The sequence below is a fragment of the Penicillium bovifimosum genome (assembly GCF_028826915.1).
Source record: "Penicillium bovifimosum strain IBT 22155 chromosome Unknown utg000004l_segment0_segment0, whole genome shotgun sequence".
In the NCBI taxonomy this organism is placed as follows: Eukaryota; Fungi; Ascomycota; class Eurotiomycetes; order Eurotiales; family Aspergillaceae; genus Penicillium; species Penicillium bovifimosum.
The window spans coordinates 815,839-828,665 of record NW_026622713.1 but is presented as its reverse complement, the minus strand read 5'-3'; the positions used below and the strand labels follow the sequence as shown (position 1 = coordinate 828,665).

At 52.4% G+C, this 12,827-nt stretch overlaps 6 protein-coding genes across 6 annotated transcripts; 2 read left to right on the top strand and 4 right to left on the bottom strand.

The window, feature by feature from the left end:
- Window positions 1-719: 719 nt before the first annotated feature.
- On the top strand, window positions 720-1,877 carry N7515_004606 (uncharacterized protein; the record flags this gene model as incomplete). The annotated part of the gene is made up of 1 exon (XM_056665350.1): window positions 720-1,877. The coding sequence occupies one exon, from the start codon at window positions 720-722 to the stop codon at window positions 1,875-1,877; it is 1,158 nt and encodes a 385-aa protein (XP_056522300.1).
- Window positions 1,878-2,504: 627 nt separating this feature from the next.
- N7515_004605 (protein ERV29) lies at window positions 2,505-3,756 on the top strand (the record flags this gene model as incomplete). The annotated part of the gene is made up of 5 exons (XM_056665349.1): window positions 2,505-2,671; window positions 2,797-2,909; window positions 3,015-3,508; window positions 3,563-3,627; window positions 3,684-3,756. The coding sequence occupies 5 exons, from the start codon at window positions 2,505-2,507 to the stop codon at window positions 3,754-3,756; spliced, it is 912 nt and encodes a 303-aa protein (XP_056522299.1).
- Window positions 3,757-4,965: 1,209 nt separating this feature from the next.
- Window positions 4,966-6,042, bottom strand: N7515_004604 (uncharacterized protein; the record flags this gene model as incomplete). Its single annotated transcript, XM_056665348.1, has 1 exon — window positions 4,966-6,042. The coding sequence occupies one exon, from the start codon at window positions 6,040-6,042 to the stop codon at window positions 4,966-4,968; it is 1,077 nt and encodes a 358-aa protein (XP_056522298.1).
- A 1,342-nt stretch (window positions 6,043-7,384) lies between these two features.
- N7515_004603 (uncharacterized protein) lies at window positions 7,385-8,474 on the bottom strand (the record flags this gene model as incomplete). Its single annotated transcript, XM_056665347.1, has 3 exons — window positions 7,385-7,523; window positions 7,568-7,645; window positions 7,702-8,474. The coding sequence occupies 3 exons, from the start codon at window positions 8,472-8,474 to the stop codon at window positions 7,385-7,387; spliced, it is 990 nt and encodes a 329-aa protein (XP_056522297.1).
- A 1,730-nt stretch (window positions 8,475-10,204) lies between these two features.
- On the bottom strand, window positions 10,205-10,579 carry N7515_004602 (U6 snRNA-associated Sm-like protein LSm8; the record flags this gene model as incomplete). The annotated part of the gene is made up of 1 exon (XM_056665346.1): window positions 10,205-10,579. The coding sequence occupies one exon, from the start codon at window positions 10,577-10,579 to the stop codon at window positions 10,205-10,207; it is 375 nt and encodes a 124-aa protein (XP_056522296.1).
- Window positions 10,580-11,328: 749 nt separating this feature from the next.
- On the bottom strand, window positions 11,329-12,690 carry N7515_004601 (putative proline-rich, actin-associated protein Vrp1; the record flags this gene model as incomplete). The annotated part of the gene is made up of 2 exons (XM_056665345.1): window positions 11,329-12,501; window positions 12,580-12,690. 2 exons carry the CDS (start codon window positions 12,688-12,690, stop codon window positions 11,329-11,331), a joined length of 1,284 nt encoding a protein of 427 aa, XP_056522295.1.
- Window positions 12,691-12,827: the final 137 nt, after the last annotated feature.

Here is a 12,827-nt window from a genome sequence, read left to right as displayed (position 1 = left end):
ACATGTATCATCGTAGATTCGTTAAAAGTGGTGAGATCAACAAAGAGTAAAGGAGTAAGAGAAGTCACACTATGCCCAGAACTCAAGACAATACACAATGCATTTGACTCTTAAGCCGGCGACCTTTATCATTACCCGTCATTACCGTTACGGTACCGGTGGATCTGCCACGGTTGCCCTTTCCTCTACTCCTCGCTTTCCTCCCTCCTTTCCCATCTTCTACTCTTCTTCTTTTTCTTCTTTGTTTATCTTTCACGTTCTTTTGCGCCATTGCGCTTTTGCTCCTGCTGCTCTCTCCTAATTCCAATTGCCCGCGCTGTCGAAGCGCCCTTCGGTTACATCGATCTCCTCTCGACCTCCCCTCCTCCAAAATAGCTTCGGTCACACAATCCATTGCTCCTCCGTCCCGGGTCACATAGTGTCGATCAGCTCTTCCGCTTTAGCTGGTGATTTTCTACCTGATATCTGTGGCATCGGCATACGACTGTCCTAGCTGAGCGCAATCGTCTGTCCCATTGCGCGTGTCATTTCAAAAGTGCGCGTGCGCGGTTGTCCTGCCCCATCATCCGGCGACTGTATTCCGTCGTTCCCCTCATCCAACCCTCATCCAATACCCATCATCCGCCTAACATAGGCCTCGTTCGGATAGTAAGTTGCAGGCTTGCCACCATCCTGACATCGTTGACGGTACTGACTGATGAGTGCATAGCTCCGCGAACATGAACCCCTACATCAGCTGGGCAATCCTGCTCGTCGTGGCCGGCAGCCTCGGCTGGTACTACACCAATGGCAACGGCACAACACCCAAGGCCAACGTGATTAGATCTGCGGTGGAGAAGACCGAAGCCACAGTAGCACCTAAGAAATCGAAGCGCAAGTCTAAGCCTGCCCCCGAGCCAACTGCTGCCAAGAAGTCTGAGGTGAAGACCGTTGTCTCGCCTGCCACCACCGAGGATGAAAAGCCCGACGAGGAGATTGATCGCAAGGAGATGGCCCGTCGCATGGCCGGCCTCAAGACCAATGCCCCTGCTCAGCCTGCCCCTACCAAGAGCCAGAAGAAGAACAAGAAGAAGGCTGCTCAGCTCTCGGCCAGCGACACTCGTGCCTCCTCCACCACTGGTGCCGAGGCTGACGATGATCTGTCCCCCGCCGCCTCTCCCTCCGTGAACGCCACCGTCCCCTCCGCCGGATACATCTCCGATATGCTGGAGGCCCCCGCCCCGGCTGCATCTGTGCTTCGCGTTACTGGCAACGTTGAGAGTCAGCCCAAGAAGCAGAAGGCCCAGACCTTCAAGGAGGTGGAGACCAAGAAGCAGCGTCAGCAGCGTCTCAAGAACGAGGCCCGCAAGCAACAGGTTCAGGAAGCTGAGATCGAGCGCAAGAGGCTCCTGGAGAAGCAGCTGCACACCGCCCGCGAGGCTGAGCGTCGCGAGGCTGCTCGGCACACCCCGCCCGCCGCCAATGCCTGGAAGGAAACCTCTGCGGCGAAGACCCCCGTGGTCAATGGTGGATCTCGCTCCGCTGCCGCCGTCGCAGCCGCCCCTGCCACTTCCGCCGCCTCGGATCTTCTGGACACCTTCGAGGCCCCTGCTCCTACTAAGTGGGCTCAGAACCTTCCTTCGGAGGAGGAGCAGATGCGCCTCCTGGGAGCTAGCAAGGGAGATGATGAATGGACCACTGTCTCGAAGAAGCAGCCCAAGAAGAAGGGTGGCAAGACTGACGAGAGTGTCAGCGAGACCAGTGCCTCCGAGAACCAGTCCACTCCTGCGGCTCCTCTTCCTGTTGAGCCACGCGTGACAGTGACCCCGACCTATCTGCCAGACATCTTGCGGTCGCGCGAGAAGGGTCACCCTCTGGACTCTGACTGGGCTGCCTGAGCTCTCTCTTCTTGGTCATTCAAGACTCTTCATGTTCCATCTTACTCTTGAACTGTATCTATTACCCTATCTTGGATTCTTCTATCTTGTCTTTTTTTTTGGCGTTCTGGGGGTATCTCATCATTCAAGCACTCTCCCTCCCCTCAATTTATGGCCCTGGGAGATTGCCACAACGCATTAGGAGCGAATCTGGCAGACTCCCCTTGCAAGTTGTGCACGAAGGACTGCATTGAAACAAAAGCAGAATTGCTGGTCTGCATTCGATGCTGTGTTTATGTTCTTTGTTTTTTCTTCTTGTGGCACTAGTTGGCCGAATCTGTATTGAAAAGAAGCCATATTCGCCTATTCTTGATTTCGAGTTCAATCAAAATATCCCAAAATAATGGCAATGTCAATGAAGAATGTAGACAAATCCATCGCGCATAGCGATGGGAGATATAGTCAGTGTCGTCACTATTCCTAAACGGGTTTAGCGGTGAGTTCCGGTCATCGTGGCCTGAAGGTTGCTTTGTATACAAACTCCCTTGGTATTTACTCCTTCGGACTTCCTTTGGACATTTTCTCTCCCCAACTTACTTTACCTCAATCTTTCTCTTTCTCTCCTCTTTTTTGTTCATTTCTCCCGCCATGGCCCAAATCCGTGGCACCGCGGGTTACAACCTCGGCCACCAGAACCCATTTGGCGGGCCCGGTAGCGCAAATGCCACCAACGACCCCAGTCCGTTGGATGCCATCCGCGAGCAGACAAGCAAGATTGAAGACTGGCTAGACACCTTGGCCGACCCAGTGAAGCCGTACGTTTGGACTTCTATTCTCCATATTATGACCGACTTGACATTGTTTACATGCTGTGAACCAAGTCGCGGAAACACTCGAAACAAGGGATTTGAAGCATACGCTAACACCACCCGTTTTACAGCTATCTTCCCGCCATTGGCCGCTTCCTGATCGTAGTCACCTTCCTCGAAGACTCCTTACGAATCATCACACAATGGAGCGACCAGCTCCTCTACCTCCGCGATTTCCGAAAGAGTATGTCTCCCCTCGCTTTTGGACCCTGATCCGCGCGCCTTGGGGGATCCAAGGGTTCCACACTGTGTCTACATCGGTCTCTAACGCGCTTGTTCGTGCCTCTAGTTCCGTGGGGATTTACACACCTGTTCCTGATTATCAATGTTATTGCCATGATTGTTTGTTCGACTTTCGTCATTACCCGCAAGCGCACCGAGTACGCCGTCGCAGGACTGCTGGGCGTCGTTATCACACAGGGTCTCGGATACGGACTCATCTTCGACTTGAACTTCTTCCTGCGCAATCTGAGTGTCGTTGGTGGGCTGTTGATGGTTCTTTCTGACTCGTGGGTGCGCAAGAGATTCGTTCCCGCCGGTCTGCCTCAGCTTGATGAGAAGGATCGCAAGATGTACGTCCAGTTCGCTGGTCGTGTGTTGTTGATCTTCCTGTTCATTGGATTCGTCTTCTCTGGCGAGTGGACTTTCTGGCGCATTTTGGTTAGCTTGTTTGGTCTTGTCGCCTGCGTTATGGTCATTGTTGGTTTCAAGGCCAAGTGGAGCGCTATTATCCTTGTGGTGCTGTTGAGTCTGTTCAATGTGTTTGTGAACAACTTCTGGACGGTATGTCTTGACCTCGGAATGATCTTGTCTTTGGTTACTAACGGTGTCGTCTAGCTGCATCCCCACCACCCCCACAAGGACTTCGCCAAGTACGACTTCTTCCAGATCTTGTCTATTGTGTAAGCTTCCCATCCAAACAGCCTTGGCTTTCGTTCAACGCTAATAATTATTACAGCGGCGGTCTGGTCCTTCTGGTCAACATGGGCCCCGGCCAATTGAGCATGGACGAGAAGAAGAAGGTCTACTAGGGAAGAAAGGAATTAAACCAGACCCACGATTTCCCTTCTCTATGAATCTCCTGGCACTTGCATCCGTCTAACAAAACCGACACGACGAGAAAATGATTGGATTTCAACAAACCGCGCGTTGTCTCTTGCTCCGCAGGCTCCGGGCATCAACACAAGCCCCTCGACCAATTTACCGAGGCTATGCGTGATCGGGATTGGGCATGTGCATGTGCATTTGGATTTTCATTTTCATTTCTGAAACGCCAGCGAGATCTACCAATCTACTTGCCTTTCGAGGATTTTCCTGTTTAGTTGTTTTTGTCCGTCGAGATGAAAAAGACGTGTTTCTCTGCATACGATGTTTTTGATACGCATTTCGAACTGCATTTATCACGACAAGTTGAATCAATTCCTTGCTTGATGCCATGTGTATTGAATATGTATGCCTGCTTTATAGGTAGCTATCTTGTAAGGATGTGCTTACGTAGCAGCTAAGGTATACTGTGTAGTAGATACCTCCGCACAATTAAACAATGTCTAACACATGTATCAAGCCTGGACCAAATCTACATGTATTGCCTACAATAGGTTCAAGCCGTAACCAAGACGAGATCCCCGACCATGCACGATAACAGACTTCAAGGGGGAAAGATAACCATTGGTCTTTGAACGGTATGTACTGGTAACCCAAAGGGAGGGAGAGTGATTATGGTACAAGAAATCAATATCTAATGTTGGAAGGAAAGTATGCGAAGAACAAAGTCTCACGACACGAAGTGTGGACAAAAAGGTTAGAAAAACAAGATACAACAAGGAAACGGGGCCATATGAATGATAGGTATGAGCTGGAAAGAAGCTGTCATGAAGGAAACTCGTCCGTCCTGCTTCATTTGCGCGAAGCAACGTGAGGACATTTTGGACGCAGGCATTTTTCGCTTTCGTATACTGGGCCGGCCAGGTACAATGCCCGTTTGGGGGCCGAGGTCCCGACAGCGAGAGCATGCTAGGTTCTTGGGTTGCTCTGAGGGATCGAGGCAAATGCGGAAACAGTGCAGAGAATCAAATGAGAAGAAAAGGCAAAAAAAAGAAGACAAAAAGCAAATGCTCGCTGGTCTTGATGCTTCAAACGCCGGGATAGTGAAATCTGTGGAAGCGGGGTGAAATGGAGGAGATAGGATGTTTTCGAGGGTGAGTGTTGAAGAATTTTGCGAGTTCAAGTTTCAAAAACCCTTAGATGTCCATGCTCCAACGCCACGGGCGGATGGGCTGCAATTGACCTAGTCCGATATCGTCGCGGTTATCGTCGTTGATCTCTAGGTGCAGCATGTGGATCTTCTTGTTGTCCTGATTCGCGGCGGAGAGGGTCTTCGAGACATGTGGACGGTAGAACTTGCCACTATCATTTGTAGCTTTTGATTGTGGCCGCGAGCCCGGAGTCTCGGGGTACTTCCAAGAGAGGCGCGGGGAGTCGATGGAGGAGCACATGGAGTCGGTTCGAGAGTGCACCGGGTCTAGGTCATCGGAATCGCGGCCGAGGATGGCCAGCGATGGCCGACGAGGTCCCTGGTTCGGGGCTTCATCGTTGGCACCATCACGAGTCTCACTGTTGACCTTGTCGGCCTCTCTGTCCCGAGCTACACTCTTAGTGGCCCGGGATGAGTACTCCCTGCCAAATCCGCAGAGACTATTGTTAGTCGGCGAAACGACGTCTTCTTTACCGGCCATGACTCGGGCACTCGGGGGTGGTTGGAGCATCCACCTGGTATCGGCACGACTAGTCGGCCCACTGACAATGGGCGGGTGGAGGTCGTTGACAGGCGGCACGCGGGGGATGTAGTACTTGGACGTCTCGTTGGGGTCTGCACGGCCACGTCCGGAGAAACCAATAGAGGAGCCGCGCACTTCCTGCTGTCCCCAGAGCGGCTCATCTTCCCGCTGGTAGCGCATGGACTTCCACTTCTCGCCGAGCGGATGCATCAAGCCGCCACTCTTATCCTTCTTCAACAGCGAGCCCTGGTCCGTTTTCCAGCTGTCCGTTCTTTGCATATTGCGGCCTCCTCGACGGGCTGGGGGTCCAGGGCCTAGGGAGATTTCCTCCCGCCAGCCTACATTTGTGCTGAAAGGGGTTGGTTGCGGAAATGGACGGGGCTGGTCGGTGATGACTTCGTTGTCGGTGCGCTCTTTCTCCTTTTCGCGCTGCGCCCTGGCGGCATCTTTCCTGCGTTTGTGTCGATCGAGATTTTCGGCGCAGGGGGTGCAGGTGGCATAGTAGAAGACTGCGGACTGCGCGCCCCGATAGAGCCACATGGCCGACGCGGGGGGTGGGGGGTGAAGATTTCGGATGGTTTATCGGATCGAGCTTATGGAAGAAAGGCGTGAACAATTGTTCACGAGGGCTGTCAGCCCGGGAGAATTATGGGAAATGTCCCGGTATTCGCTCGTTGTGTTGTAGTGATACTATCGGACACATGAAGGGCTGCGCAGATAAAGGGGGCGAGTTGACAGGGGAAAGAGACGGTAGGTAGGAATTGCAGATCGACCAGCGATCTAGAGAGGAAAAAGAGGGTAAGAAGTAGTAGTTGGGAGGGGGAGAGTGAAGAAGGACAAGAAGGGAAAGTGCTAAGAATGGCAGGAGGTCTGAGGGGGAACGTTGGTACTTCCTGCCCATCCCGCTCCAGATTAAATTTCAACTTGTACGTACTCTGTACAACTCATGTAAATATATGTATGTACCGTTCAAAAACAAATAGTTAACGTTATTTTCCAATACCTAACTATATCTATCTCTCTTTTCCATGTACGGAGTACACTCACTGTCAGCCGTAGCCAGCCTCCTCACGCCAAGGCCAGGGGCATGTAGGCATGCGATCGAATACCAGGATGGTTCGCCCAGATCTAAACTGACGTACGGAGTACAGGGTTGGGTAGTTGAAATAACATTACATCTGTCGATGTAACTACTAGCTCTGTACTTTCATCATACTACTCCGTATCCTCGAACAACGAATTACTCAGGGGTTGGCCGTTTCAGGGTTAGCGGCTCCATGTTGCTATCGTGTTCATACGGAGTAGAGCCGTGTATCTCGAAAAATATCTAATCAGTAGTTTCATCAGTATGTAGTATCTCGGCCTAATGCTCAATTGCCCCTACAGACTCAAATTTACACATTACATAGTATGTTTTGAGTCGTGTATCATATCATTAGGTTCGCCATTGTTCAAGTCTTGGCGCCATGTCTCTTCCAACCGGAATTGTGGTGCCTTCTGCCAAGGAGGTCCGTGCAAGTGGCAGCTCTTAAAGTCCCGGGACGCGGGATTGAATGATTCTTTATCCATACGTCCAAGCTATGTATTCTAAGACCGACACCACATTGGCCCTGATTACAGGCCGAATGACATGGCATGACAAAAAATGGTCTGGTAGAATACAGGTAACAGGATGTGCTCCTCCAGAATAACTAGCAGGATAATCTCCCTCTCAAGACTCGCAGTTTTGCGCACGCGTGGACGCCGTGGTAAAGCAAAAAGCAGCCCATAGACGGTCTTCCTCGTCGCTTGATATTTGATACTCGAGCAGATCCGCCACGCAGCAAGGCCTTTGAGGTTTCAGCAAGAAAGCCTTCTGATCTACAACCTAGAGGTGGTGGTTTCATAACTCCCATTTCTCCGGGTGAGAACTCCAGTCCCTCTCGTCGGGTCGCTTAGCCAGCATGTACGCGACATAACGGGTGTCTGACCATTGAAGTTCATCAAGGATTGGCCATGATGTTCGAAACCCCGAAATGCGACTGAACTTATTAGTGAATATTCCCATGTAGGATCCTGAACGTACACATTGCCAGTGGACTGATCATAGATTATCTTCGAGGTTCTAGACTCCTGTGGTTGTACACCGCAACGCAGCACCTCTCTGTTAATCGTGTTAGCGTTTTGTCTGTCCGCCATCTTGGGTTTCCCTAAACTGACTCATAGGCAGCCCGAAATTTGGCACGGATATCCGCTCGGACAGGGGGATCCAAGCTCCAGAAAAATTCCTTTGTAAGAGAATCCCCAGGCACCTTTTCCCATACGAGGTATTTGACATAGCCACCAGGAACGAGTTCATGCTCCTCTTGCTTTCTTTCGCTGTAACCAAGGAAACGTGGAACAGAGCTACAGGATTGACTCATCAATGCCTTATATGCCTCAAGTTCACCACATACCTCTGGAGGTTGGATTTGTTGGGCTAGTGTAGCCAGATCAGCATCCTCCGTCCCAGTGATAGGAATCTGATAATATATTCGCATGAATGCTACCAGCGTCGGGTCCTCCTCTGAGTGGCACAGAAATTTGCCAACTGTCTGAGGAGACCCAGCGCTCATGTCAACCTCGTCCTGTGAGAGATGATCAGCCCTCTCCGAGAGCTTTTCCGTAATAATCCACGAGCGGCCAGTTTCTGGAGGGGGCGAGTCAGAGAAAGAAAGGGTAGGGGCCGTAGTGGGAGAGGCCGTAGTAAGCGAGCCCGTAGTGGGCGAGGCTGGGGCGAGGGGGTCAGTAGCGAGCGAGGCCGGAGGGGGCGAGGCCGCTGGGGGGGAGCCGCCAGGAGGGGGGGCCGTGAATGGAGAGTTATCAGATGCAGAGGAAGAGGCAGCAGGCGGCTGTTTCAGGGGGTCGAGGTCATAAAAGGTAGTGACCTTAGTCCCTACCAGGCGGCGGAGGTATCGAGCATCGAAGACACTCGGTCTCGAAGGGAGTACCATGATGATTCTTGTGAGCAGGTACCTCTAGCATTATGGGAACGACGGTAAAATAGGTTAACTTGAACGTACGGGCAGCTTTAGCCAACGAGTTCAACTCGGGTGGGAGGATGTAGAAGGGAAAGGAAAGAGCACCGAACAACTGCGTGAGCGCAGCGCCAAGCTTTATACTAGTTATAGAGTGGGGCGACTTACGGGAGCTAGTCCCGATTAGGTATAGAAGACCGTTTCAACTTTCAACTTTCAACAAACAATCATATAACTATGACGTACTATTACTCCGTAGCTTAGGCAGATACTGTCACAGCAAGCTATTGCAGTATTGGCTACTCAGGCAGTATCTTCATAAGGAGTTGGTTCTCTCGTGAGTGCAAAAGCAATGAATACAGGATAATCTGTGTGTAGCGAGAGGCGATAGCTAAATACTAAGGAGCCATAGTACAACTTTTCAAATACGGTAAGTAGTCGTAGTCCAGGGGGCTTTAGCGCCCGCCGGACTCGGTTTGCTGAGCGTTATTCTTCTGCGACCCCTAAGTACACAGATGATATAGATTCTCGGGATGTGATTGGTGGACCACATAATTCTGTCGTATTCCTCCGTATATCAAGGTCACGTGACATGCGAGCCCCATGAGTATGACATGGGTGCCTCGCTAGGTAACGCCAAGCAATAAGTGTGTAAGATAAAGAGAGGAGCAGTAGGGAAGGGACGAAGGGTGAGCCGAGGTCTCTGTTGTGTCACTTGTGTGACTTTAGGGTTAAGATGGGCGACTGGCCAATAGACTCAATTTACGTGCTGGGCGTACGGAGTACATGAGTACGCCGGTACGGAGCATGTAGCCTGTAGCCATGGGCCCACGTACGGAGTCTGTGTACACGTGTTTATGGAAGACACGCTAACTAATCCTAATTTACCGGGCTATCGTCGTGATGCCCGAAGTGCTAGGTGAGAACCGTGAGAAGACCAGTGACTCCCTCCAAAAGCCACGCACAATCGGTGGCCTTTTCATCGTCAACCCTAACTACTCCATACCTAGATTGTTTATTTATCTTTCTTTGAACTCACCCGTCTTGGCGTTTGCACGGGAGGCAAGACGGGAGGCCCGCAAACGGCACACGACACATTTTGTCTCCAGAATGTAACGAGGGGAAATGGGTAATGGGTAGACATTGGTAGTAAATTGGTAGTAATACGGTGATTGATATGTCCTAAACCGACTCTGCTCAAGTGAAGGTCACATTCCTCAATGACGGAGAACGTAAGGCCCCCCTCATCTCATCCTTCAAAGGCTTGGAAGATGAGGCGAATACACAGGCCCCTGCAAATACTCCAACATCGTCTGTGCTCTTTGCCCCACAGGGTCATTGTAGAGTGCGAGGGCAAGAATCCCGAGTTCATGGACCCACACGTACAGACGCGAAGTCCATCCGATACATCATACATGGTTGACCTTGAGTGCATCACAGATAGAGCAAACCATGGCCCGTAGGATATCGCCGGGGTCTGCGAGAGAAATTATCAACATCACCGCGGATCGCTATTCAAACATCATTCGATGGGTCCACAAGGCCAAGTCCACAACGGCAGATTCGATAGTCAAGGGCCCACGCAACGCTGGCAAACCACCCCCGATTCATCGTCTTGCTAGATCATTATTATGTCGCATGCAAATGCTTTCCTCCCCCCAAACGCCCGAGTAAATTGACAATTGGAAATAGTCCAGAGGACTCGCTCATGCATTCTTCGTGTCCCCGATTACCTCGCCCTTCACCTTGCTCCAGTCGATGTCTGCATCCATCTTCTGATCTATTTCGCCGCAGATGACCACGTTGTCACCACGGATCAGGTACAGTCCATGCTGAATCTCGGTTGAGGGCTCGTCGTCATCTGGTGTGCGGATGATGCGCTCAACGGTGTCGGAGAGAACGAGGTTAGTCATTTGGTCGGTGGATAGAAGATCGCCAATGAGGGTGCGGCCGTCAACTGTAAGGATCAGAACCTTCTCTATCCGGGAAGACTTCGTTAGCACCCGGCCTGTGTGGAAGCTGGTATATATAAGCGCATCAGCTACTGGAGACTCACTGTTGATGTATTCGTGGAGAGACATGGCGGGTAAGAGAGCGGCGTTGAAATGTGCAAGGGTATCTTCGAATTACGGTGAATTGTATATGCACCGCTGAGTCGTAATCAATGAGGTCTTCTCTCTTTTGGCTTGGTGTACGCCTTGAATTGCGTGGGCGGAGAAGAGACTCGTAGGTCCTCGTTCACTTTTGCGTCCGTCACTTTGCACAAACGCCCGCGCCGAGGTAAAAAGTCGGATTGATTGCAGGTTTCTGTAGCGCAGCTATGACAGGTGGCTAGAGAATCTCGAGCTCACCGACGGGTCATTCGATTTGTAGAAGCTCTTTGAAGTCCAGGATGGGTTCGACGTGGACGATAGCAATGCCGCGGAGCAGGTCTGCGCTGTGGAGAAGTCTCGAGTGGGTATCGCAATAATTTCTCGATGTTGAAAAAGGATGACTGGAAACGTTCGAGTAGTTGATTCCGACAGAGAGCAGAGGAATTGGTGACTATGAATGGCTTGGACTTCATGGTTGTTTTCCCCGATGGTCGATTGGCAACCCCGATTAGATCACGTGCGGGAGCTTAGCTTCCATGGGTTGAAGATACACCCGCATCCTCGCCTTGTGCTGATGAAGGCAAGTTACGGTATTTTATAGGCTAGATAGACACAATTTGTAGCGCAGGTTACACTACTGTTTATTATGCTACAGGAATATCCCCGGTATGAAAGAGTCCATGTATAACAATTCACTACGTGTGCACGAGATCGCCCGCAATTACCCATGCACTCCGCTATCCTCGCAACGCACTCAGATCCAATGGAACACTGCTACCCCGACCAGCACGGTATCTGCGGTCTCCGCCGACAAACTGCCGTGGTTTAGGGAGCAGCCCATCGCCTTGGAACTTGAATCGCGGATCTTCTATTCGGACTGGACCATGTCCTGAAGGGCTTCGTGAACTCGGTGAAGGTGATCCACCGTTAGAAAGGGTGTACGCGCTGGGGTCCAGCGCTGTAAATGGCTCATGGGATACAGGGCGCGAGGGGACAGGGGATGGTCGGGATGGTGGTTCACTCGGAGGAGCTGCAGGAGCTGAAGTTGGAGGCGGTGGTGGTGGAGCACCGGGGGCAGCTGTTGGGGGTGGCGGTGGAGGGGCCGAAGGTGAGAGTGTGTGCTGTCCCAGAGCGGAACGAGCAGCCTGGGCCGCAATTGATGGCGGTGCTACTGATGGAGGAGGGGGCGGTGTAGATCTGGAAGCAGCCGGCGGGGGAGGAGGTGCCCGAGCCGCGGGGGCTGGTGGGGGAGGTGGCGGAGCTCCGGACGGCTTCCTCGATGCAGGTGGAGGCGGAAGCTTGCCCGGTGCGGGAGGTGGAGGGGGTGCACGTGGAGGTGGTGCCTCTGGCGCCTTTGCAGCTGGCGCCGGGACCGTGGCTGAAGGTCGTGGGGCAGGTCGTGGAGGAGGCTTTTTCAGGCCAGCTACCAATGAGTTGACGGGTGGTATGGGCGGCGAGTCAGTTGTGGGAGGAAGGGGAGGCGGCTTGGCTGCGGGAGGCCTGGGAGCCGATGGAGGCTTGGGTGCTGGAGCAGGTGGTCGACGCGCAGCTTCGGAATCAGACATGTAGGGCGACTCTCGAGAGGCACCAGTATCCACCCCTCCACGACTGCGTAGCTTGGGCATTCCACCGGCAAATAAGCCTCCTAGTTGAGGTGCCGTTGCACCAGCTGTCGCATCTGTTCCAGAGACTCCTTCACTGTTGCTTCTTAATCGATTCGCAGCTGGGCCTGAGGGCACAGGCGGCGCAAGCCCACTCGGAGGCGGCCTCGCACCAGGAACGGGCGGCGCACCTCCGATGGGAGGCGTTGCTGAGACGCCTCCTGAACCGGCGATTATAGGTGCTGATCGATCATTGGTAACAGCCTTCTTCAGCTTAGCGCCCTTGTGAATATCGGAAAGAAGAGCGCTCTATTCAAAGGTCAGCTGGGATGTTCCTTGAAAGACAGGGCTTCCACGACAATCAAGTCCAGACACCAATCTACCTACCCGGCCTTTGGCTGCCCCTGCTGGAGCTTTTGGAAGGCCACCTGGAGGGGGCGGCGGGGGAGGACCGCCCAAACCTCCCGGCGGCGGCGGGGGTGGAGGAGGTGGTGGCATGGTAAGAAGTCGAACAATAGGAGTATCAAATAATAGGCTGCATATAATTCAGAAGAAGACCAAGATGGGAAGGTGTGTTCCCTAGTTATGAAAATGGAGTGGTTAGGCAGAGATGTAAGAAGACGTCAGGGCGTACG